The sequence below is a fragment of the Hydra viridissima genome, unplaced genomic scaffold (assembly GCF_058129835.1).
Source record: "Hydra viridissima isolate aposymbiotic clone 2 unplaced genomic scaffold, HvirCarnegie_v1 scaffold_14, whole genome shotgun sequence".
NCBI classification, from domain to species: domain Eukaryota; kingdom Metazoa; phylum Cnidaria; class Hydrozoa; order Anthoathecata; family Hydridae; genus Hydra; species Hydra viridissima.
Window position 1 is genome coordinate 899,810 of NW_028324313.1, and position 26,650 is coordinate 926,459.

The 26,650-nt window shown below is 28.9% G+C and overlaps 4 protein-coding genes across 4 annotated transcripts; 3 read left to right on the plus strand and 1 right to left on the minus strand.

Moving 5' to 3' along the window:
- Positions 1-4,163: 4,163 nt before the first annotated feature.
- On the plus strand, positions 4,164-5,139 carry LOC149878691 (THAP domain-containing protein 1-like). The gene has a single exon (XM_090071991.1). It carries the CDS (start codon positions 4,164-4,166, stop codon positions 4,692-4,694), a length of 531 nt encoding a protein of 176 aa, XP_089928117.1. The 3' UTR covers positions 4,695-5,139.
- On the plus strand, positions 5,112-6,569 carry LOC149878692 (uncharacterized). Its single transcript, XM_090071990.1, has 2 exons — positions 5,112-5,291; positions 5,519-6,569. The coding sequence occupies exons 1-2, from the start codon at positions 5,254-5,256 to the stop codon at positions 6,519-6,521; spliced, it is 1,041 nt and encodes a 346-aa protein (XP_089928116.1). The 5' UTR covers positions 5,112-5,253; the 3' UTR covers positions 6,522-6,569.
- A 241-nt stretch (positions 6,570-6,810) lies between these two features.
- LOC149878693 (uncharacterized) lies at positions 6,811-11,890 on the plus strand. The gene is made up of 3 exons (XM_090071992.1): positions 6,811-7,096; positions 10,779-10,994; positions 11,200-11,890. The coding sequence occupies exons 1-3, from the start codon at positions 6,943-6,945 to the stop codon at positions 11,223-11,225; spliced, it is 396 nt and encodes a 131-aa protein (XP_089928118.1). The 5' UTR covers positions 6,811-6,942; the 3' UTR covers positions 11,226-11,890.
- Positions 11,891-16,252: 4,362 nt separating this feature from the next.
- On the minus strand, positions 16,253-26,356 carry LOC145192773 (developmentally-regulated GTP-binding protein 2-like). The gene is made up of 15 exons (XM_090071847.1): positions 26,213-26,356; positions 26,021-26,109; positions 24,821-24,892; positions 24,594-24,683; positions 22,963-23,023; positions 22,141-22,231; positions 21,920-21,992; positions 21,752-21,842; positions 21,527-21,571; positions 20,947-20,999; positions 19,816-19,892; positions 19,623-19,711; positions 16,988-17,046; positions 16,827-16,880; positions 16,253-16,704 (listed from the first exon to the last, which is right to left on the minus strand). The coding sequence occupies exons 1-15, from the start codon at positions 26,274-26,276 to the stop codon at positions 16,618-16,620; spliced, it is 1,095 nt and encodes a 364-aa protein (XP_089927973.1). The 5' UTR covers positions 26,277-26,356; the 3' UTR covers positions 16,253-16,617.
- Between the last annotated feature and the right edge of the window lie 294 nt (positions 26,357-26,650).

Sequence of the window (26,650 nt, forward strand, 5' to 3'; positions counted from 1 at the left end):
GACCCAGACAGTGATTAAAATGATGATGATCATGACTCAGACTAGGATGGTAAGAATGATACCGCCACATCAAAAATTAAACCAAGACCAAAGACCAATCCCTAAGATCCCCCAGGAACCAGCACAAAAAATGAGAATGGAAGACTGGAAGCGGACAACTAAATATCCTTTACTAGGGTAGCATGACAGGATTATTTTAGATTAGATAATCGATAATATGCAAATAATTTTTTCACATGTTTAAAGAATTTGATTTTCGAAATCTGGAATGATTGTTAAACAAATATAAGAGTCTTAGCATATCTTTATTGTATATTCTATATTTGTATATTCTATATTTCTGTAATGTTACTGTAGTGTATGCTTCAACTTTTCATCATTTAGAAATCAGAACTTAGAAGGGCAGAGATTACTAGCATTACCAAATTAGTTATCACTTCACTTCACTTTAAATCCATGTCTTTGAACCTGAATATAGGTAGCTTCGCATTGATTGTGCTTTCGAAATCTGAGGGAGTAGGAGTCTACTAGAATAGAAGGGAAGATTGTTGATAGTCCTTTCAAGCAAAAACTTTCAGAATGATTGGCTTGTATGCAATCTAAGGAATAAACTAAAAATACACGATTTAGTTGGCATAGTGACACCAGCATATACTACAACATATATATTAGTAGGGATGTTGTTGTAGGTTTTTCCATATCTGGAAAAACCTTTTTTACAGTTTGCTTTCTGCAATAACAACTTTCAAAGTGCTGAAGTAACTAATTGTACTAAATGATAGAAACATCCAGTATAGCTACCTCTGATAATTCACATCAAATTCCTTTTACACCAGAAGGCATAGTTATGGAAAAACAAGATTTATGATTGATTATAAGGATGATGAGAAAGAAATTGTAAGCAATGCCCTAAAATCACAGCACACAATAACAACTGAATCAGTAAGACCATATCCAAAAGTTCTACCTCGTAAAAAAAACTAATAAAGGCAGAAAAAGTAGGTAATCTAAGATTCTTAATGACACCCCAGAAAAAGAAGAAATAAAAACATCTTTCCTTTTACGCAAAGCAAAACGTCATTAGGAATTTAAAACGTCATTAGGAATTTAAAACGTCATTAGGAATTTAAAACGTCATTAGGAATTTAAAAACATGAAATTTCCAAAATAAGATTTAAATTCTCGAAAGACAAAATAAAACGAATAATACTTTAACCCACGTTGAGCTATTTTAACTTTTGATCATTTTTATTTTTTACACAGTTTATTTTTGAAAGTTCAGATTTTGTTGCTTGTGAATGTGTGTGTGTATATATATATATTCTTTATTACGTTGTATTTTAAATGTTCTATAATACAATACCATACTAAACAATGCACTAACACAAAATGTGTATGTGTTAGTGGATTGTTTAGTATGGCATCGTATAGTAGTTCGGTGGGTGCTTTAATATTTTTACATAATCCTTGTTTATTATTTTGTTACCAATAGAAACTCAAACTTAATCTATTTCCATTTACTGCTAAAATCGTGCTTTTTTCAAGTTTAAGATTTAGTAAGTTAGAAGTTTAGATTTAAGTAAGTTTTGCAATTTTTTTTTTTTTAAAATTTGCTTCTATTTACAGCTTAAATAGCTTTGTATAACTTTTGTTTGATCAACACTTTTGAGTGATTATAAGATTAGATAGTATAGAAAAAATTACTGATTTTTACTATTAGAAATTAAGCTTAATGAAGTTTAAAAATAAATCAACGCTCTGTTTGAAAAACAAAATAATTTAATCTCTAGTTATTTCCATTTGCCAGAGAAAATTTAAAAATAAATCAACGCTCTGTTTGAAAAACAAAATAATTTAATCTCTAGTTATTTCTATTTACCAGAGAAAGTTCAAAGCTGCACCAGGTTAGGGTAGTTTTGAACACATTCACGCATGTTAAAGAAACAAGAATTCTGACTTAACTAAGCTCAGAATTAAAACACTGCAGTTTTATTCCTTAATCATTGTTTTGACTATTCAGAAGAAAAAAAGTGGTTAGAATAATTAAATTTATTGATTAACAAAAAAAAGTTTAAAAAATGTTTAAAGTCAATTGCAGTAAGCACAGAAAGTTTTTTTAAAGGTGTGTGAACTTTTTAAAGCCCAAATTAAAACGACAATCAAATTAAACAAACAAATTAAAGTTTGAAGATATATTTTGATGTTAGTATTTGCCAAATTCTCGTTGCTGAAGCTGTAGTAATAGGGGGGGTCCAAAATTCTATATATTTTGTTTAACCAGTTATTCTTAATTAATTTTTGTAGAAAAGTTTTAAAAAAAATTCAGTTTTTTCTATTTTTTTGTGGTTGGCCTTCTACTTCTATTTAAACATTTTTAAAGATACATAAAAAAAAAAAAAAACATATAAAAGAAAATTCTTTGCAGCGGTTTTTTTGCGTATAAAGTTACGCAACTTTATTTTAAAATTTATGCAATTTAAATTTTGATTGGATAAATTTGAATTAAAATGAATAATAGTTGCGTCTTAAAAAAAAATGTAATAAAACTTTTTTGTTAAAACGTAAAACTTTTATATACTTAAAAAATAGCTTATTATTGTTAGCTAAATTTAGATATCAATTAAAATGAAAAAAATTGTAACAAGACGTAATAACAAACTAGTTTTAAATCAAAATAAACAAACTCCTTTAGAAAGTCTCCCTGTAGTTGATAAATTTTATCATACAAAGTTGCCTTTACTCAGAGATGTTCTTGCACTTGTCTTTAACGAAGTCAACAATAAAGTATCTTTTGAAAGTGCTTGTCGAAGAGTTGCAAAGTTAGTAGAAAGTCATTGGACAGAGCGTAATATCTACACAATATCATATCAGGCCATTTTAAAACGTCTGCAATGTGAAATCAATGAATATCGCTACTTAAAAGGTGTTGACAAAAACAAGCAAGGTGATAGTTTTTTAAGTAGATGTATTTCTATGAACAAATCCCTTAAAAAACTTTTTGACGTTTTCTGCTTTAATCCAGAACGTCGTGAAAAGCTAGAGAAGTTTTTCGGTATTTCAATGAATGCTGAAGACTACTCGTATCTAGAAAACATGCGTGGTAACAGAAATTTTACTTGTCAAAATGTTGATAAAACTTTCCATCAAAAAGTTGTTAATGAAAAAAGAAAAATGGAGAAAAAGATTAGAAATGAAACAGCAGTTTATCAGACAATGTACGTTGATAATGATGATAGTGAGTTAAGTGAATTTGAAGATGAAGATGAATTTCTTGAAAATGAATTAACAAAAAATGAATATCAGTTCTTTGAAAAAGACACTGAACCAATTAAAAAAAAGAGAGTGATGTTTGTTGATGTAAGTGAACCAAAACAGCCATACATGACGAGATCAAAATCAAAATTAATGTTTGAAGATAGTTCTCACAATACTTATGTTCCACCTAATGTGCGACAATCAAAAAACTTAGTCTTAAGTGATATCTACCATGCATGTGCAGAGTTAGATGGAGAAGGATTCTCGATGAGGGAAATGCAAGTTGCACTGAAAGTAATCGGCAATCGAATTTTTAAAACAAAATGGAAAATTCCAGATGAAACTGACCGTACATCAAAGTACGATAAAAATAATTGTGAAGCTATTGAGAACACATTTATTGATTCTAACCATGGCCTACTGTAATTACACGGCCTGATTTGTTGCATTTTCCGGAAAAAATTAAGAGGCCAGTTTTTTTACGGCTTATTTTAAATTTTAAACTATGTATGAAAGGTTTTATTAACAACAACAACAATAACAATATATTTACCAGTGAATATTATACAAAGGTGTTGAATAAAATATTGAATTATAATATTTTAACAATTACTATATAAATATTTGTTTGCATGCATCGGTTTATGCTTTTATAGTCATTTAATATGTAATGTATTCTGAACTGATTAATATGTGAATGTATTCTGACTGATTGCCTGTTTCATTATATTCCATTAGAGAGTGGAATAATGAAATAGACACACAGACGTCTATTATTATTACTGTATATAGTCGAACTGCTTTTTTATGCGATGTTGTTTAAGTGGAGATAATTCCAATAATAAATGTAAGTGAACTTTATATTTAAAAATAACTGTTACACTTTTTTGATTCGTTTTAGTAATAAAATGGTTAATAAATGTGTTGTTACAAACTGTAAAACTGGTTACTCTAATGGTCCAAAAAAGTCAACATTTCATTTTCCTGAAGAATCTGATTTGCGAAAACGATGGATATACTTTGTTAATAGAAAAGATTGGGTTCCACCAAAATATTCAGCTATTTGTGTTAATCATTTTGATGACAAATTTATTAATTATGGAAAAAGATGCACCTTAAAATGGAATCTTCTTCCAGTTCCAACTATTCAAACTGATGAAATAAGTGGATCATCAACTCTAAGGGTTCCAAAGTTGCCCCGAAAAAAACCAACTTTGAGATATTTAGGAAAAGATGAGTTTGAAGATTTTCAAAGTGTTGATAAAATAATTAATCTTGATTCTTTAACAGAACAACATTCTCCACCAGGCTTTACATTTAAAAAAATGCATGATAGTGTTGTTTATTATAAACTATGTTTTGATGAAAAATCAGGCATACCAATTGTTTTTGAGTCAATAACTGTAAATAAAGATCTTTATGTTTCATTGTCATATTAAGGCTATCATATTTCTTTACCTGAATGGTTTCGTAGTGGTCATAATTGCAAATTAACAAACTGTAGTATGTTAGAAAATTTTCCTGTCTATATTAGAAATAAAGCCAATGATATGAATTCAATTTTGACAGAGTTAAATGAAATTAGATACTATTCTCCTTAAGGCAGACCTCCATATTCTGCATCCATTATACGCTATGCACTAATTTTACGTCACACTTCAGCACAGTCTTATAAGTTATTGTTAGAACAACTACCTTTACCATCTTTTAGTTTACTTAGAAAAATCCAAAGTGGTGATATAAATGCGTATAAAGCTATAACAGTTTTGTTACAAAAAGATTGTGTATCAAGTGATTGTGTGCTTCTTGTGGATGAAATGTATCTGCAGAAAGCAGCCCAATATCAAAGTGGGAAATATATTGGTGAAGATTCAGAAAGTAATCTTTATAAAAGTGTTGTTGTTTTTATGATTGTAGGGCTTCAAAAAGCTATTCCTTATGTTGTGAGATCATCACCTGAAGTTTGCACAACAGGACCATGGTTGAAAAAAGAAATTGATGAGTGCATTACCTCATTGCACCAATCAGGTTTTAAAGTAAGAGCTATTGTTACAGATAATCATTCTACCAACGTTAATGCATTTTCAGAGTTACATAAATCTTATACTGGAGATGGAAAACTATTTATTTATCATCCAGCTTATAATGGAGTTTTAAAAACATATATATTATATGATATAATCCATTTAATAAAAAATGTTAGGAATAACTTGTTGAATGGAAAAAAATTTGTTTTTCCTTCTTTTTCGTTCGATTTCTTCAGAGACAAAGTTGAAGTTCCAGCTGGTTTTATTACTTGGGATTTATTTCATAAAGTTTATGAAAAAGACCAATTATTAAATGGAAACTTGAAAAAAGCGAGGAAAATCAATTATCAGGTCACTCATCCTGGAAACAATAAACAAGATGTTAACCTTGCATTAGCGATTCTTGATGAAACAACTACAGCTGCGATACTAAGTTATTTTCCTGAAAGAAATGATGCAGCACAATTTTTGTCATTGTTTCACAAGTTATTTATCACACTTAATTCAAAGCAGATGTTTAATACATCCAATCAGCTCGGCAATGCTGCTGTAAAAGGAGATAAAAAACCCACATTTTATAGAGAAATTGCAAATTGGATTGAAATTTGGTCAACATGTGAATATCTTACTTTAACCAAACAAACTTCTCATGCTCTTATCACAACATTACGTGCAACTGCATCTCTTATTGATGATTTGCTTATATACTCTACTTTAGAAAACATTATGCAAGATATTGCATTGTTTTCTTCAGAGATATTAGAGTGTCAGCTTTCTGAAGATAGCATGGAAGTTGCTGTTACTATAGCAGGCTACATTGCTAAAAAATTGAAAAAAAGATTTAAATGTCTATCATGTGGTCAAAAAATGGTTTCTACAGACCAAGATGTTCTTAATAGCGAATATCTGAAAATATTATCCAGAGGTGGACTTATATGTCCAAGTCAATCCTTGTCTGATTTTATTTGTCATCTTTTTAGTATTCTAGATATTATTTCTCCTATTCTAATCAAACATTGCAGTTATTCTTTATCAATTAAAAGTTTTGCAGAACAAATTTTTAAGATTTATTATAGCAGTGTTGATTTTACATGCGAGAAACACCAAGAATGGGGAATTAAATATGGATCTCGAATTGTCATTAATATTTTTTATAATAATTTACAAAAAGAAACTACAGATTCTTTAAGAAAAGATCAAGTAAAAGAGTTTAAAAAAAGACAAAGAACTGATAGCTAGTGCTAATAAGATTTTTTCTCAAATCCTTAATACATATAAAATTACAAACCTTTGTTTTTATTTCCTCATAAGAGTTGTAAGTAGTCTTTGCAAAATGTAAGTTTAATTTAGTAGCATTTTGACACATAGCTATTTGAAAGCCTATTTCAGTATTTCATATGTTATCCGAATATACTGAAACAGGGAATCAGTTAGCGAAAAATATTGTATAGCATAATGTAATTACATGATGATAATCTTAAGTTTTCCTCGACCATTCTAATAAAATAAACGGAGTAGGTACAAACGGCGGGGCGGGGCGGGGCGGATCAGCGGAGCGGATCATTCAAGTGACACGGCACTTTTAATAGTTAAATTTCTGCTAACGAATTCAACCTGAACAAACATGTTGCTAAATTTTTTTATGATGACTTTTTAGTAAATGGCTGTGCCTGTTTTGATAGGTAGCATAAAGCACCTTAAAATAGAGGTTATTGCAAATCTTATCGCCAAGAGCAATAATGAAGATAGAACAACTACACTCAACAATCCTAAGGCAGGCGAAGTTTATGTCATACAAGTGAATCATGAAAAAGGTTAGGCAGCAATATTTCAGTGCACTTGTATAGTATTTGTATTTTTAAAATATATTTATATACTAAAATAGTATAATGTAGTAAATAGCGGCGCTACTGCAGTTTCTCCCCCCCCTTTTTTTATTTTTGATTATGATAGAGAATTTTATGCTGATTCAGAAAAATATAAAAACATGGACCTGAAAATCAACGGAAAGTGCTCTATTTCGAAGTCAAAGTTGAAAAAAATCCCACTAAAAACCCTAATATTCGCCATTTTTTTTCAAAACGCTTTCATTTTTAACGAAAGTTAATTACCGTTACATTGCGCAATAAAAAGACCTGGTTTCCATCAGCCTTCGTATTACTATTTTAAAGTGTTATAACCAAAGTGTAATAAACAAAATGAAATTAATGGAAGATTTCAAATAAAAGTTGAACGTAGAATGTGGGAATGTAGAAAAATTGATGAATAATTATTATTGTATTGTACACTGGTTTTTTTTATTGAAAAAAACGGTTTAAAGGTGACATTTTCTAAACTTTACATGTGATAAAACAACTATGAACTAAGTTTCAAAAGCTCTTATTTTAGGAAAAAAAACTGCTGAATTCTTTTTTAAAATTCATTACAAAAGTACATTACTTGCAATATAGTTTATTCTCTAATAAATCAAAAAACGGCTATTTTCATTCCCACAAAAAATTGCGCAAGATAAACATACTTTAACGAATTTTTTAACGTAAAAACCATGCTATAAATTTATTGCTTTTGTCAGCTAAAAGATCATTAACTTAGTATTTTCAAAATGGCGAATATTAGGGTTTTTAGTGGGATTTTTTTCAACTTTGACTTCGAAATAGAGCACTTTCCGTTGATTTTTAGGTCCATGTTTTTATATTTTTTTGAATCAGCATAAAATTCTCTATCATAATCAAAAATAAAAAAGGGGGGGGGGAGAAACTGCAGTAGCGCCGTAAATAGCATAGTTTTTGGATTATACTAGTAAAAATCAATTACGATGCCTAAAGTAAAGTTAGACTTTAAAGAAGTTATACCTGTAATCTACAATGTAGACTGTAGCCTACATGTAGTCTACAAGACTGTATATAGCTTTGTTTCTTTTAATATGTTTAAAGTAAAATCTAACACTACTTAGGCATAGTTTATCCTTTACTTAAGGCTATGCTATAGTAAAGCAAGATATCTTATTAATAAATATGTAAGGACTTCTAAATGTCATTTAATATTATATTGAATATTTTCAAGATGTCATTTAATATGCAACATTTTTTTGAAGCTAAAAATTGTCTTTCCTATTATAATTTATTTGAAGATTTATTTATTATTGTAAAATGGCTCCATAACAAACTTACATGCTTGTGTCTATTTTATATTATGTCAGTGTAAGACATGCTATAGAAAATAATCTGCAGGTTTTTAAATGACCTTTTTTATACATGCTGTTTAAAAGTATCTGTGTTATGATTTTAAAATGTGAGCACCAATGTGCTTTCATTGTACTTGCCTAAAAACAATCATAAATTATAACAATATAGTAACTGCTATATTATTAAAAATATTATTATAATTTAGTAGTAGTATATAAAATGTGTATTATTATTATAATTATAATTATAGTTTATTAGTAGTATATATAATTTAGCAGTAGTATATAAAATATGATTTAGTAGTAGTATATAAAGTGAGTTTCTAATTCACTCGCTGTTAACACATAGCTATGTGTTAACAGCGAGTGAATTAGAAACTCACTTTGACAACTCACTTTTGATAATATAGGTATATATTAATAAAAAGAATAAAAAATTTAAACAAAAACTTCTTAGAAGACTTAAGACCAAAAGTAATTTTTGTTTAAATTTTTTATACTTTTTATTAGTATTAAAAATTTTTATTACTATTAAAACTCATTAAGTTAATTTTTTTAATGCTAAATATTTGTCTAATTTGTTCTTGAAACTGTTTACATTTGTTGACTTGTGGCAATGTTGGGGTGTTAGCCAGGAATATATTTTATGATAAACAGAAATATATCTATAATCCCGGTTCGAAGCCCTCATGTAACCCAAACTTCTAGCCCTAAAATGGGTGAGACATATTTTCAAAGTTATAACTTTTCAAAACTTTTTTATAAAATTAAACTTATAATTTTGCAATCAAAATGAAATTATAATATTTTTTCTTTTTTTGATAGAGAATTATCTCTAACGCAGATAAGACTAAATTTTTTTCGGGGAATCCTTATCGCAAAAATCTAGATCTTCCTATATTTATGAACAGTAATGTACTGAATGAGTCATCTACCCTTTGACTTCTAGGATCAAATCTTACTTCTGATCTTAACCATCTGCTAAGGTTGTATCTCTTTAACATGCTTGCTACTTTATTACTCCTGATTCTATTCTTTATCTCTGTAAATCTCTATTAGTTATAGTACCAAAAAAACATAGAACTTACATCAATGAGGACCTCAAAGGTATTATTAATTAGTATGATTAGTCAACAAAAAGTTCAATAACATTGTTGGTTTAACAATAAACGCAGATTAATTACTACCTAGGTAGCAATAAATTTATGTTTATTGCTGATAATAAAGTTAGATTAAGGTATTAGTTAACTTTATTATCAATCTTAATTAATATATTGTCAATATCATTATTCAATTTATTTTAGATATTATTACATATATGTTCAACATAAATATTACTTATTAATATGTTATCGTTCTAACTATATTATCAATCTAAATTTATTACTATATCAATCTTAATCATTCCACTAATACATCAAACTTTGCCATGTTTAAATTGACTATTTGCTTGCTTAATCGTTTATCTTAAAATAAATAACTTTTATGACAAATGCCCTGATGTTACTATGTAGCTTAACATGAGTGCAGTTTTTGCCCTCATGCTATGCACATTTTGTGACATAAGGGCAGATTCGTAAGATGAGAACATTCTGTGTAACTTAATATTGTTACGCAGGCAAAATATTGTAACATGAGGGCAAAATTTGTAGCGCCAGAGCTAGGCAAATTGTAAAATGAGGCCAACTAAGATTACTACTACTACTATACTACTACCACTACCACTACCACTACTACTACTAAAAAAAAAAAAGAGGTATTGAATTTTGGAAACTTTAAACCCATTGGGAATTCTACAGTATACTCGGTGCCATTTGGCTAATGATTAGGCTAGCTAACACCCTGAATATGTTCCATAAATTTTCTGTTTTGTTTATAAGGAATTTGTACCTTGGTATAAACTTGGTTTGTTCTCAGCTGTATTTTTTATTATTACCTCTGCATGTTTTGAACTTTGTTTGTTTGCTTATATTTTTGCTCTTTTTACTCAACAATTTTGGTTGTCCTGATTACTGTCACTTAATTTATATGATGTGAAGTTGTTCTCCATGTATAAAGCAATTTCAATAATTCCAGCAATTTCCACCTTTTTGCCTGCGATATCTATTTTTATTTTATACTGTGGAACCTACTAACTATACAATTGATGAGTTGTTAAATCATGCTCTTTTTAGTTCACACAAAAGTTTAAATTCTCCTTATTTGTTACCAAGTGATGTTGCATGTAAATATTGTGGTTGTTTATTGTATATGCAATGTATATGTGTGTGTATATATAAATATATATTATTATTATTATTATTATTTTTTAGACGATTGGTGGGCAGATGGGTATAGGTGGAAGCAAAATGGTTCCAGTAAAATTCCTCGGGCTTTGCCACTTTACACAAAGATCCATTTTGCCACAGTTATACCAACAGGAATTTCAAATGATTTCCAGAAGTTTGTGTACTGTGACCTGAGTCGGACAGATCTTGTTGTTATCCATTACATCGGTAACCACAACCTTGCAGTTTTAGTTCCTCATGGTAAATATATCTTGCATTTTGATAATGGTTTTTGTTTTTCTTTTAAAAGTTTTACGTAAGTTTACTACTAAATAAAACCTACTTTAAATAAAATCTTTTAATAATATATTTAATTAAAATTCATGTTGTGTAGTCCCCTCTCTTTTTCATTCCAAACTTTGCTTTGAGTTTTTTTTACACTGTCAAGTAACATTTTGTTTTTAAGCAATAAACATTCACTCTGGCCGATGACAACAGTAGGCGGATTACCTGATATAAATCGGCGGATCACGTTTTTTTTTGTAGAACAATCATTAAACTTTACAGAGTTTCACCAACTCTTCACATAAATAAGTGATAAAGCGTTAGAAGAAAAGTTAAATACAACTGAGAAAAGATGTAAACGCGAAGACTCGTAAATGATAAAGCGATAATAAGAAAAGTTAAAAACAACGATCAGAAAAGACACATACAAGATGACTCGTCCACTCTTCACATCAATAAATGATAAAGCAAAAAGAATTAAGTTAAAAAACAACAACCGAGAAAAGACGTAAACATGAAGACTCTGCAACCTGCCATATAAATAAATGAAAAGATATCGCAACTGGAAAACAAGCAAAAACTATAAAAGCTCAAAAAAAAGAAAGAATCTAGGAAGTTGGAGTTTTTGTTAGAAGAGATTTAAAGAGGATTTTAAGAGAAAAGAATTTTTAAGAGATTTAAAGAGGATTTTTAAAAAGAAAAAGAATTTTGTGATAAGAAGAGTATTTTGATGAATAAGCAGTTTAATAAGCAGTTGAATAAAAGAATTTCAAGTAAGATTTTGTTTTTAAGCAATAAACATTCACTCTGGCCGATGACAACAGTAGGCGGATCACCTGATATAAATCGGCGGATCACGTTTTTTTTTTGTAGAACAATCATTAAACTTTACAGAATTTCATTTAAGCAATCAAAATATTAGGCGAATCACTTAATATAAATTGGCGGATCACTTTGTTTTTTGGTAGAACTATCATTAAAGCTTACAGAGTTAGACTTAAGCAATCAAAATATTAGGCGTATCACTTCATAAAGTTTGGCGGATCTCTTGATATAATTTGGCGGATCACCTTGTCTTTTTGTAAAACAATCGTTAAAATTAAAGGAGTTTGATTCAAATAATCAAAATATTAGGCGGATCACTTGATATAAATTGGCGGATCACCTTGTTTTTTTGTAAAACAATCATTAAAATTGAAGGAGTTTGATTCAAATAATCAAAATATTAGGCGGATCACTTGATATAAGTTGGCGGATCACCTTGTTTTTTTGTAAAACAATCGTTAAAATTGAAGGAGTTTGATTCAAATAATCAAAATATTAGGCGGATCACTTGATATAAATTGGCGGATCACTTGATACAAGTTGGCGGATCACCTTGTTTTTTTGTAAAACAATCGTTAAAATTGAAGGAGTTTGATTCAAATAATCAAAATATTAGGCGGATCACTTGATATAAGTTGGCGGATCACCTTGTTTTTTTGTAAAACAATCGTTATAATTGAAGGAGTTTGATTCAAATAATCAAAATATTAGGCGGATCACTTGATATAAATTGGCGGATCACTTGATATAAGTTGGCGGATCACCTTGTTTTTTTGTAAAACAATCGTTAAAATTGAAGGAGTTTGATTCAAACAATTATAATATTAGGCGGATCACTTGATATAAATTGGCGGATCACTTGAAATAAGTTGGCGGATCACCTTGTTTTTTTGTAAAACAATCGTTAAAATTAAAGGAGTTCGATTCAAACAATTATAATATTAGGCGGATCACTTGATATAAATTGGCGGATCACTTGATACAAATTGGCGGATCACGTTGTTTTTTGAGTTCATAAAATTTATAAAATATTATAAACTTATATACTTTTTTTGTCGTTTAATAAAATTGTAATATGCAAATTCCTTCTAAATATTATATCGTTAGTGAATTTAAACTATATCTGAATCGTTTTTTTAATGAAATATAACTCGCTTTAGTAACGTTTAAATGATCCGCCCCGCCGTTTGTACCGTTTAAATGATCCGCCCCGCTGATCCGCTCCGCCCCGCTGATCCGCTCCGCCCCGCCGTTTGTACCTACTCAAATAAACGTTAGCCGTAAAAAAACTGGCCTCTTAATTTTTTCCGGAAAATGCAACAAATCAGGCCGTATAATTACAGTAGGCCATGTTCTAACACACTCCCAACGCAGTGCCATTCGTAAAAAACTAAAACAGATGCACGCGTATTCTCTTGGCTTGATTGCAGACAGAGTTGTTCAAGCTAAAAATAGTGGCGATATAATAACTCACGCAACTGACTCTACCACTCGAAAACATGTTGGGACCTTTGCACCTTCTGGTTTACATATTAACCGAGAATATTATTTTCCTTTGCCTACATTAGCAATTGCTTCAGAAACTACAGCAAATATTGCAGATGGAATAAAAACAACATTCGAAATGTTACAGGAAGCCTCAAAATACACCTCAGAAGAACTATACCAGAAGGTAGACGTTCATATGACTGACAGTACTGTTCATAATATAGGAATATCTAAAGTCACAGCTGATATACTCAATAGAGAAATTCCTGCTGGTCAACTGTTTTGCACTTCACATACAGCTTTAGGTTTTGACAGAGCTATTGAAAAAGTTCTAAATCAAATTGAAAATGAAATGAATATGGATAACCTTTTTAAAGGCTTTCTGTTAGATATATCTATTAACAAAAGTACGGAAACGTTGTCCTTAACCTTTCTCTCATGGGTACTAAACTTGTTTGGTCCGAGTTTTATTCAAAAACCATGGAATTATTATAAAGAATTTAAAACTTTTATGCAGCGTAAAAACAAAGATATTTTTCTTTTTGAATTTAAAGATGTTCGATTTGAATGTCTTTCGAAATGTTCTTCTATAGTTTGCTTTCACTGGGATGACTTTAAGGAGTTTTTGGACCAACATGAATATATTACAAATAAACTTGCTTGTTTAGTCCGAGATTCTATGAATTTTGATTACATTATAGTTACTTTAGTCGTGGTAGCAGCTTTTGGAATGCAAGTCATTTCACCATTTTTCTGTAAAACTAAAGGTAAAGCCACGCATTCTAAACTGCAAATATTCTTTAGCAAGATGCATTCAAGCTTATCTAATGATGTCATAAATCAACAATTCTTTGAATTTAAAGAGCCATGTGTTCAAGGAGTATCAAAGAGACTATTTGAAAATCTCATTAAAGAAGATTATGGCTTAGAAGTTGTTGATGTAGTTCGAAAATACTCATCAAAGAACTTTGATGATTGCATTATTCTAGCAAATATAGTTCGGAAAAGTTTAGCTATAGTTCTTCAACACCAAAGAGGAAAGCATTATGGGTTTGGAGAAAGAAACAATGAACGGTTACCTGATGAGTATTACGTTTTTAATCAAGTCGTTGGAGTTGATAAAGCAATTACAAATAATATTGAACTTGAGCGTCAGTGTGGAACTCATAGCAATCGACTTCGAAAAAAACCGTCACTTTCAACAGTTTCACGTGGTAATGTTCTTAAATATTCAAATAATTTAAGAAATGAAGATTCAAGTAATTTAGAGCTATTTCGGAAAATGGGTCCTATTGTTAGAAAAATTGAAAGTATAGAATATAGTTGGAACCAGCGACAGATTCAGCTGAGACAAAGCGGCTTAACTAAAAAAGAACAACAAGCTTTACATCAGGCGTCCAGGAGAAATTCTATTTTAACTTGTTTAAAACTACAAGGCGGCCCATTTACTTGTGGATCAGATGTAAGTGAATATATTGAAAAAGAGAAAGATCTGATAAAATGCCAAAAACGATTGAAGAATGAAGTAATTTATTTTAGAGATACAAGTAGGTCATTGCCGCGGAAATCAACTCTATTTAAAATCATGATTTTTGATAAAAATACAAAAAAGCGCCGTCTTATGTCTATAGAAGAATATGCTACTAATTTGAAGGTTCTACTTGGAAAGTCATCACAGCAATCCACAATCACCTACGATGACTTCCACAAAGTTATTTTGCACTTTCAATAGAGATCGAAACAAATTATTATTAATATTAGACTATCTTAATGATGTGCAATGTCTAATTTTTTGTGTTATTTATAAATAGGCATAATGATTACATATTTTATTAATAAAATGAAAAAAAATTTACTATGTGTTTTACATCGCTTATATTTGAAAATAATAATGATTTCATTTAATTTAACAGTAAATTCTTTTGTGAAAAAAATCACTTTTTTAAAAAATTGAAGTAGAAGGCTAAATATTGATAATGAAGTAAAAAAATTGTGAAATTCGAAATCAGCATAAAAAATTAATTAAGAAAAAGTGGTTAAACTACAAAAAATCTAAAAAAAGTTAATTTTGGACCCCCCCCTAGTAGTAAGAAATGAGTGTAAATGCCCGTTGGAAAATAAAATTCCTACTATAGAATGGAATTTTTGAATTGACCAAAAAACCATCAGAAAAATAGTGATAAGTGAGATTAACAAAAAAACCTACAAATATATGGAGTCTAATAACGAAGGCAGAAACTAGTATATACTAGTTTTAATGGACATCAAAATATTACGCTAATAAAAATGCTTCGGGTTGCCCATGAATTTTCAAGGAAAAGCACTGTGATTGCATCATTTCTAGAAAATAACTGATCATGCTTTACCTAATAGCAGCATGTTACAAAAGATTCGGTCAGTCATAATTAAATCAAACCATTTAAGCCACCAATTTGAAAAAGTTTGTGGATAAAGTGGTCGGATTGAAATTCGCAAAACACATATCAACAATACCAATTTAACTACACAGAGCAGTAAATCCAATATTCGAAACAACTTGATATTTGGTGGTCGAATGGTGTCCGATAATGTTTGTCTTCCTGAATATAGCCAATGAAGAAAATTCCTTTGTAATCCCAAAAAAAACTGTACCCGTAAGCTTCCACCTGCTGATGAAACAGTCTTCGCCTTCTTTTAGTGCACTTCAACCGGCTTTAGTCGCTTTGACTGAACCCATTGACGACAAGCTTTTTTATCTTTAATTCTTCATGTAGGGCCTCAGGTACTTCACTGGCTATCAATCGTCAATTATCTAACACCATCTCATGGACTTTTAAAATGACATCTGCTTTTGTGACGTCCAGCGTGAGGATCTTTCTTTGCAATTTTCTTTGCTAGCTGTTCATTCATCCGAAATAATCAACAGAAGTGAAAACGTCATGTTATTTGTGAAGGTTATTCATAATATAAAAATTACATTAAAAAACTCTTTTAATTTGAAAACTCTGTAAATGTCAACAAAATACTTAGAGACACCAATTATTTCGTTCCTTCTCATATCATAAAAAAAAAAAAAAAAAAAAACACAAAACAACGATAAAAATAAATAAAAATTGCAAATGACCAATTTCACAAATGACCAATTTCATTTAGTTTTTATGAAAAATCTATTGGTTGGTTTTGCAGCAGTCTTACTGGTTGGTTTTGCAGCAGTCTTATTGTTTCGCACTTAAATATCAATTTATTGGACAGAAAGACATTTCTCCATTTTTTTTTTTAACAATAAATATGTTTATGACGAACAATTCTACTTCTTCATGACCTGAATGACATCTTCATCATCGAGAACATGTGATAACCCGACACGCTGTGGACTATACTTTGTACTACTTCCCTGAAAGAAAAAGATGAATACAGAAGCCTCAATACAAATCGAAGATTAAACAGACTGAAATCTTGTCTAAAAGAATAAAATTTTCAAAGAATGTTTGCTAAACAGCTGTTAACCTTACTTACCCAAACAAGTGCATATTTAAACTGATCAACCAGTGTTCTGTGAATCCGATGACACTGCAAAAAAACATTTTAACAAAGTTTAAAGTTGTAAAAAATTGAATAAAAAAATTTTTATTTAAAAAAAAAAAAAAAAAAGCCCCAAGAAATTAAAGCGTACTAACCACATGTTCTACGGTTGCACCTTTTCTCATGATGATTGCTTCACTGAAGTCTGGAGGCTCTAATACAACACAATAATGTTAAATATATCATTTGCATATGCAGTAACAACTCAAATTTAAAACATGCTTGTCAAATATGACTTTTTTTAATTAAGACTTATTTTTCATGACATTTCAAGCATCGCATAATATTTCGTAGCTCCTAATTTTCTCTATTTTCGTTTACTTTATTCTTTCATCTTCAAAGATGAAGGAGCATCAGGTTGTGTAGTAATAACAATTCCGCATAGTTAAAAATCACGTTATGAGATGATCCTGCAACGTGGTATTGCCCGCCCGGCACCTCGCAATTCGAAGATTATTCAACATCCATCTCGGGTGATTTAAGGCATGTCTGGCTTTTATCAGTGTTCGGTTGCACCACTAAACATTTCTTTTGAGCATAACTTTTTTTGGCAAACAATTCACTAAATAGAACGTTACCAGGCAAAAGTTGTTAAAAAATAAAATATTAATTTTTTACGACGTTATGGGTTATGACGGATTTTGTCTTTTCTGAAAAAGGAGAATATTTTTAAAATAAACAAAATGAGCTCTAAGCACAACTTTTTCAGTAATGTTCAGTCTAGTACACGTCGATAATTGTTATTGCCCACTTGTATAACTTGCGATTAGTGGTTCGATTAGAAAATCCGACGTTTTTTATAAACTTCCGGCGTCGCCTCTAACACGAATAAAAGGAGCGATCATCGTTAACGGCACTTTGAGCAATAAAGTCGATAAGCGTAATTAAGGTTTTTTTTTTGTCGGGTGAAACCAAGTGATCAAGTTTACATTTTATTTGACACGAAATTTTAGATTTTTATATATTTTGTAGCTGTTCCAAGCAAAACAAAAATTATTTTCTAGTTTGAAAATTTTACATGAAAATATGTTAAACCAGTTGTCTTGTTGCAATGTTTATCTTTTTGTTTTTGGTTTTTACTTGAAAATGAATTTAATGTTTCACTTAATCTTTTCTAATTTTTATGATTCATTTTCTGTATACATGCATTCATACGTTACATACATACATACATACATACATACATACATACATACATACATACATACATACATACATACATACATACATACATACATACATGCATAGATACATAAATACATACATCTAAGTTGGTTATTTTTCAATTAGTATTACAAGTTTTGTAAAACTTTCATTTTTCAGCAAATGTAGTAATAATAAAAAACAAGACAAGTTTTGAAAGTACAAGGAAAAGTTGCAAAATCCAAATGTTTTTCATCAATTATTTGCCTTTACTCAACCTTAAAGTTTTAAAATAAATGTCAAGCACTCTTTAAAACGCAATATATGGGAATGAGATCATAGTATTAAGCAGATAGTTTTATTACAAAAGTAAGAAATGCTAATATTAAATACTAATTAATTTTTTTTTCTTACCAATAATTGAACACTTTAAATAATTGTGTTAAATCTCACAATAAGGTTTTGCTAAATTTCATTCTTTCATCCAGCTTCTCCATTGTTAATTTTTGGAAAATACTTTAGAAAACTTTTGGAAGTTGACAAAGGCTGATATATGCAAGGTTATGTAAAGTACATGGTGGATCAGACTGATGGCCAGTAAACCTAATTTTAATGCAGTTTAAAAGACAATCTTTAACTGTATTTTTGTTTTAGAAAGAAAATATTTTACTACCTTATGTTTATCTATAAGTTTTTATTTCCTAAGCTCAAGTAATTACTATCTTCTGATTTGTTAGAGCCAAAGGTTAAGATGTAGCCTATGCTTGGGGTAAAGAAAAGTGAAAAAAAAAAAGTATCAGGATAAATATACACCAGGGTTGACATTCAGCCTTATTGTATAATAGGCAAGTGAAAAATACCTCATTAAAAGTCAAAAGACTTATTTAGGCTCAAATTAGGATAATCTACTAGGTTTTTCCTATTTCTACTGCTCAAATTTCGAATTTCCCAAAAAAAAAAGTAAAAAAGTTGAAGAGGTTTCGAACATTTAAGTTCATAGTTAAACTGTTTGAGTGTTTTTACATGGAGCTAAACTGAGTGTTTTTACATGGAAGCTAAACTGAGTATTTTTACATGAAAACTGAAACTTTAGGAGGCCTAAAAGAACTACATCATGCTCAAAAAAAGAATAGGTTAAATAGGTTAATATAAACATTTATATTTAATTAAAAAAAAAGTACTTTTTTTGCTAAATATAAATGTTTATATTTAACTGTACATTTTTATCTATTATCGGCTGTTTCAATAAAAACAAAGTCGGCCTTTGAAAACGGAATACATAACGTCAAATTCTCAATGCGTTTAATCCCGCGAGGTGAAAATGCGTCACACGCGTTTAAACAAAAATAACACGAAAAAAAAACGAAATTTTCTCAGACTGGCCTTAAATCACCCGAGATAGTAGATGTTGAATAATCTTATCACTCTTCCACTCAATATAAAGTAATTTTTTGAAAAAAAAAAAAAAACTAAATACCGTAATTTAAAAAAAACAAAACAATAAAAAAAAACAAAACAAAAAAAAACAAAAAAAAAAATATTATTGAGAGCTTAACCCCCTTGCCATCTCTAAAGGCTTTTATATACCTCCTCTTCTTTTTGTGTAAATTCTACGAAGCGCCAAATGATCCCAAATTTGTTCACATAAATAGTCGAGATTCAATTGGTAGTTGCAACTGAAATAGGAGAGCAGCAATTTTAAAGATTTTTTTCTCCCTGTTAAAGTTAAATTAAAGAATTTAATAACAAGAAGTTACGAGATTTTATTCATTTCATTAACCTTATCACCACTGAATGGTTTACTCTAGCTAAGCGATCTACTTCTTCAAGTGATACGCAGTCAATTTTGTTATATACCTGATTAAATATATAAATAAAGAAGACAATACTACCAAACAATGACATCGACAACTTACAATAAATAGTAACGTAAATTAAGTAATTAACATACATAAGAACATGACAAATATAGCAAACTTACATATTAACATGAAAGTTATACACTGCCGGCTAAAACTTTGAAACCACTTGAGAGAAACGCGTAAATAATTATTTACAAATCTGGTTACAAGTAAAACTATTTAGTCGGTAAGAAACGTTACCATTCGGTATCAGTCGGTGAGAAACTCGTTATCGACGAGTAAGAAATGCCAAACCATTTCTTTTGCTTCAGAAAAAATAAAAATTATTTCTATTATTTCATGTTTAAATATCACATCTGCTGTTTAATTGTTGAAACTTTGTGAATGCGCAAGTGAACATACAAACTTTTAAACTACAATCTTCAATTAGATGTCTTAAACTAAAGACATCACAAAAAAGAGGGCCAGTTTGCGTAATTTGCGTTAAAAAGCGATTTGCTATTTTAATATCAAACAATGAAAAAAAAAACTAAACGGGCTATTGCAGCAGCAAAAAAAAAAAAAAAAAAAAAAAAAAAAAAAACTAGAAAATAAAAACATTAAATACTTGGGTTATTCGTGCAATACTTGAGTTATTTATACAATAAGAATCTAATCTGTTTGGTCGATTTGCTGTTATAACAAGCAATACTTCGACCTCAAAATAATAAAAAAAAAGACTACGTTGGGCTTTTGCTCACCATGAATGGACAAAAGAAGACTTTAGAAAAGTATTTTGTAGTTACGAATCAAATTTTGTGCTAATTTTTTAAATTTTTTTATTAAACAAAACAATTTTAATTTTGATAAACTTTTGTCTAATTTTGCACCTTACCATGAGAATTTATTCATTAACTTTCTTTCTTTTTTTTTTTTTTTTTACCATAATGGTCTCAAACTTTTGGGCGGCAGGGTAAAAAACTTAAATATAAAATTTATAGATAAAAGGCCTCAAATAATTCAATATGTATCAAATATATATGTAAACCGGCAGCGTTAAAAAAACTTACGTATAAACATGGCAAATATACTCGGTTTCCTTGAATCACATCAATGAATTCATCTAAAAAAAAAAGTGTCTATTTGATTTGTCACTGAAAGTTTAGGAAAACAGAATAGAAGAAGTTAACACTCGGGTTTTTATCACAAATTCTCTAATCATAAAACTATCGGATTTTGAAAGAATGGATACTGGAATTAGTAAAAGTAAAATGGTGATAATAAGAAACAAATATCAATTTTGGACCAAACAGAAAAAAAATATAAGTGATAATTGATCACATGATACGTAAAACCATAAATAAGAATAAAAACAACAGCAGTTGTTAAAGGAAAACAACTGCAATCATTTTATTAGAAAATCATTGTTAGAAAATGGTAGCAGTAATTTAAGCATCTTTAATGTGCTGTGTCAACAACTTGCTACTTCCATGAAGAAAATATAGATTTACAAAAACATTAAACTTTATTTAAAATAGTACTTAAGAATACCTATGCATGAAATACTATAAAAAATCTTATAGAAAAAAAAAACAACTCAGCAAAGAAGACTTTTTAAAATAAGAGAAAGAAAAAAAAAAAGAGATTCACCTGCAGTTGCATCTTCCCTAAACAACACCTCAGCATTAAAAATTTCTATTTTTAAGTTAAAGGATAAGATATTTAAGCATTTAAAATATTTGAAATAACTGAAGAAATAAAAATCACATAAGACCCCAAAAAAAAGAGAGAAACTTGAAGAATATTTTTGCTCAGACTGAACTTTTTTATACCTTAGAAAAAAAATGCTTAAAAAAAATTTAAAAAAAAAGATACTATATTCGTGTAAAATAAGCTGCACTATCTTTTCATTCATATGTGTCAGCGTAAGGGTGGCATTAAAAGCAATACCACCTGCCTTTTTAACCTAAAAGAACAAAAATACAACCAGTAAAGGATTTCAAAAAACAATTTTAAAAAATTACTAATATTAAAATATTAAACCTTGAAATAAATATTTGGCTGCTTCGTGTTGAGACGGATACCACAGGTTTCTAACTCTTTCTCTAGAAGGGTTCTTAAAAAAAAAAAAACAAGGTACATTTCAAAAACTACTCTTACAGTGCAATTGAATAAAAGAGGCAACAAACAGAAATGAGATTTTTAAAAATAAAATAAAAAACAAAATAAAAACACAAAAAATACAACAAAAATTTTTTACAAACTTTTGAATTTCTCCTTTGCTAGCATCAAGCATGATAATAACTAAATCTGAAGTTCGTGCAACAGCGATTACTTGTTTGCCCCGCCCCTTACCTAAAGTAGCCACAAAGCTTCTTTAGTTTTATTTATTATTGCAAAAGTATATAAACTTCAAATATTATAAAATATTAAAAAAAAAAAAAAAGTAAAGAGATGTAAGATCCACAATTTTACCCATTAAGAATTTTTTGAAATTTAGTACATATAATAATATAAACTAAAGTTTTAATGTTTTTTTTAAACACCCCTGCCACTTGATTGATGCCACTTGTTTTGTTAAACAAGTCAAATCAATATAATTTATTATAACTTAATATAATTTTTGTCATCATTTGGACCATTTTCCATATCTGGAAATATTAATTATACTCAAATCAACAAGCTTTTGTTAAAAGTGATTGACAAGCTTATTTAACTTCTTTTGTATCAGAAGATGGATAAAAATGTGCAAAAAACAAACCTTACAGTAAATAAAAACTGAGTGTCAAGTTGAAGTTTATACACCTGTTATTTATCACTTTATACTACGCAATAAATACTTACACAAACTTTTTAATAAAATTTTACACAATCTTTTGAATAAAAACTTACACAAACTTTTGAATAAATATTGAGATAAATATTGAGATAAATTTGTGAATAAATTTTTAAATGTTTTGAGCTTCTAATAAACTTAAGCTTAAAACTTTTTTTTTTTTTCAGACTGAAAAAAAACCAAAGAAATCAAAAAAGTGTAAAAATTTTCAGATTATGAAGCAAAAAATGTTACATAGTTGTGAACAAACCTTGTGAAGCTCCTTCAATGATACCTGGTAGATCAAGCAGCTGAATATTCGCACCATTATACTAAATACATACATACATACATACATACATATATACATACATACATACATACATACATACATACATACATACATACATACATACATACATACATACATACATACATACATACATACATACACACATACATACATATTTACATATATATTTACATATTTTATCTTTATAAATTATGTCTTAAATTATATCTAACTATATCTTCTAATTAATTCTAATTATGACTAACAAATCAAAATCACTACAGTTGCTATCTGTGCTGTCACGAAAGAAAGTTGTGCAACTTTTCAGAAGCATTTTTTTTTTTTTTTTTTTGCAGTTAGAAGTTGTTGTCTTACTCTTTCAGACACCAAAGGAATTCAGTAGTCAAATCTTTAATGCTTGCCATGAGTTCATTTGTTTTTTAATTAAGTAGAGTTTCTTGTTACTATGAAGCTCATTTTTTCTTTATTTCTTCAAGTAACAGACTCTCACATGGTTTTCTACAATCACTTTAATTTCAGCATTAGTTTGAGTTTCTCTTTCTGCTTTTTCCTAACTCTAGCAAGCTTTTTATTAACTTGAAATTTCCTTCCAGCAGCCTAACTATTATATACTTCTAAATACATAACTACATTTTTTTGAGAGATAAAATCTATTTAACTAAAAGAAATGAAAAATTTTTGAAAATATCAGTTACCTGCTACATACCAATATGAATTTCATTTTTAACAACTAAAATTATTATATCTGTAATTAACATTTTCCATTTTTCTCTTTTGCACTTTTTTTACCAGACTCAAAAAAAAAAAAAAAAAAAAAAACAAATTAAAACCTGTGAGCTGCTTTTAATCTGCAGAGAAAAATTTTTAGTGAAATAAAAAGATTTTTTCTGATAAACTTTAATGTAGAGATTTTCGAATGATTGAAAAATTTTTCAACCAGTCCAATAAACTGTTGATGAAATTGCTTCTAACTTCCAATCTTACTTATTTTTTTACAATGAACAAGTTTTTACAAAAAAAACCTAAATTTTAGAAATTGTAACAAAATTGCAACAAATGATTTACTTTCATAAATTTTGTAAAACTTACAACTTCTATATAAAAAAAGTATAAAAATCAACTTTTCAATCGAATAAATTGAATGTGACTTTTTAAGCGTTTGACATAATAAATTTAACATTTGAGCTATTAATGATTTATTCTTATGAAGTATAAATAATTACTGTTTTGTGAACACAACATTAAATATCAAAAATTTTGACCGGAGAAAACGAAAGAAAAGCTTAAGAATTTTTATAAATTACAGTCCTGCAAAATCATTTAAAATTGATAGGTTTTTGCCACTCGTTGATGTGTGAAACCCATTTAGTTTTCATTTTAAGTTTAAAAAGTGTAATTAAAATGTGTAAATAGAAGGAATAAATCATGACTCTGTATTTAAGTGGATAAATAAGTTGACTGGATGAATAAATAAACTGGATGAATAAGCTGACTGGGTTTATAAGTTAAGGTCACTTTTTGGCACATTCTAAATGGCTGTAAGTCTCACCTTATACACTGCTAAATTTAGTAATTCTATAAATGCTTACAGGAATGATTCCAGGTATGCATGTCAATGTTGTGAACTCGTAGGCAGCTGACTCACTCTTTGTATCAGTCATCACATTGAGAAGTGTTGACTACCATAAAATTAGATGTTATAAATTCAAAATGCTCATAAAAGTATATATAAACAGTATACATACTGTATAATAAAAAATGAAAATGAAATGACAAAAAATTGTAAACCAAAAAAAATTATAGAATAATTCCAAACCTTTCCTACTGAAGGAAAACCAATGAGAGCCACTCGAGCATCGCCAGATTTCATAACATCGAAACCTTCACCCTGAATGTTTTAAGTATAACTGTTGGTTTTAAACAAAATTTTCTTTCTTAACCATTATTAACCTTTAATATTAAATCAATTATTTTTTACTGCAGCATCTTTCATTTTATGAACTCTGTAACTCTGGAGTTTTAAAACAAAATGAGAATTGAAAAAAAAAATTTTATTTAGGTTTTTTCCATTGAAAACCTTAAACACACGATCATCAAATCAAACACACGATCATCAAATCAATTACACGATCATCAAATCAAACACACGATCATCAAATCAATTACACGATCATCAAATCAAACACACGATTATCAAATCAAACACACTATCATCAAATCAAAACACACGATCATCAAATCAAACACACGATCATCAAATCAAAAACACAATCATCAAATCAAAACACACGATCATCAAATCAAACACACGATCATCAAATCAAACACACGATCATCAAATCAAACACACAATCATCAAATCAAACACACAATCATCAAATCAAAACACACGATCATCAAATCAAACACGTGATCATCAAATCAAAACACATGATCATCAAATCAAACACACGATCATCAAATCAAACACACGATCATCAAATCAAAAACACAATCATCAAATCAAAACACACGATCATCAAATCAAACATACGATCATCAAATCAAACACACGATCATCAAATCAAACACACGATCATCAAATCAAACCCACGATCATCAAATCAAACACACGATCATCAAATCAAACCCACGATCATCAAATCAAACACACGATCATCAAATCAAACACACGATCATCAAATCAAAACACACGATCATCAAATCAAAACACATGATCATCAAATCAAACACACGATCATCAAATCAAACCCACGATCATCAAATCAAACACACGATCATCAAATCAAACACATGATCATCAAATCAAAACACACGATCATCAAATCAAACACACGATCATCAAATCAAACACACGATCATCAAATCAAACACACGATCATCAAATCAAAACACACAATCATCAAATCAAAACACACGATCATCAAATCAAGATTTTAATAAATGATATAATTATTTTGAAAAGCATTTATTTACCTTGCTAAAAAAAGAAAAACATGAATAGAAAAAAACTTACTTTTGCACCTGCTGATTTTGCAGGCTCAAGCAGTTCTGATCTGTACTTTGCCAATTTTGCTTTCAACAACCCCAAATGGTATTCAGTTGCTGAATTTAAAAACGTTTAAAAAATTGTAAAATCAAAAATAAAAATCTGGAAGAGAGAAGGAGTAAATTTCTAGAAGAATTTGATAAATAGAAGATAGTCAACCTTTATTTTTTTGTGTTCTTGCGATCTCTTTCTCTATGTCACTGATCTTTTCCAAAATACCCATGTTGTTGAACTCTTTTTATTTGAAACCAAATAATATTAAGAATATATTTTAAAAAACTAAAAATATTTTCAAACAAAACTATTTTTATCTAAAATCAGAAATCACTTCGATAAATCTATAAATCAAATTATTTTTAAATTTATTTCACTAAAGTATAGTTTTATCATTATTTTTAAAACATAAATTTCTTGAAATATTTTTTCAAATTATAAAAAGTATAAAGTATTTAAATTGTATGAATCTTTTACTTCTGAATGACTAAAGTATATTTAAAAATAATTTACATAGATGAAACCATTATAATTACAATAAAAACAATGATTGTATACTATCTAGAAAAAAAACTACATAAAATACAATTATAATATTGTAAA

What these genes read in the sequence shown, in the direction of transcription:
- LOC145192773 (XM_090071847.1), bottom strand. Translation starts at nt 26,276, where the DNA reads ATGGGTATTTTGGAAAAGATCAGTGACATAGAGAAAGAGATCGCAAGA. An exon ending in GCATACCTGGAATCATTCCT is followed by an intron (nt 23,024 to 24,593) that starts GTAAGCATTTAT and finishes GTATGTATTTAG; the next exon opens with TATAATGGTGCGAATATTCA. An exon ending in GTGCAACCGTAGAACATGTG is followed by an intron (nt 16,881 to 16,987) that starts GTTAGTACGCTT and finishes GTTTTTTTGCAG; the next exon opens with TGTCATCGGATTCACAGAAC.
- LOC149878691 (XM_090071991.1), top strand. Translation starts at nt 4,164, where the DNA reads ATGGTTAATAAATGTGTTGTTACAAACTGTAAAACTGGTTACTCTAAT.
- LOC149878693 (XM_090071992.1), top strand. Translation starts at nt 6,943, where the DNA reads ATGGCTGTGCCTGTTTTGATAGGTAGCATAAAGCACCTTAAAATAGAG. An exon ending in ACAAGTGAATCATGAAAAAG is followed by an intron (nt 7,097 to 10,778) that starts GTTAGGCAGCAA and finishes ATTATTTTTTAG; the next exon opens with ACGATTGGTGGGCAGATGGG. An exon ending in TGCAGTTTTAGTTCCTCATG is followed by an intron (nt 10,995 to 11,199) that starts GTAAATATATCT and finishes TTTGTTTTTAAG; the next exon opens with CAATAAACATTCACTCTGGC.
- LOC149878692 (XM_090071990.1), top strand. Translation starts at nt 5,254, where the DNA reads ATGAGTGCATTACCTCATTGCACCAATCAGGTTTTAAA. An exon ending in TGCACCAATCAGGTTTTAAA is followed by an intron (nt 5,292 to 5,518) that starts GTAAGAGCTATT and finishes CGATTTCTTCAG; the next exon opens with AGACAAAGTTGAAGTTCCAG.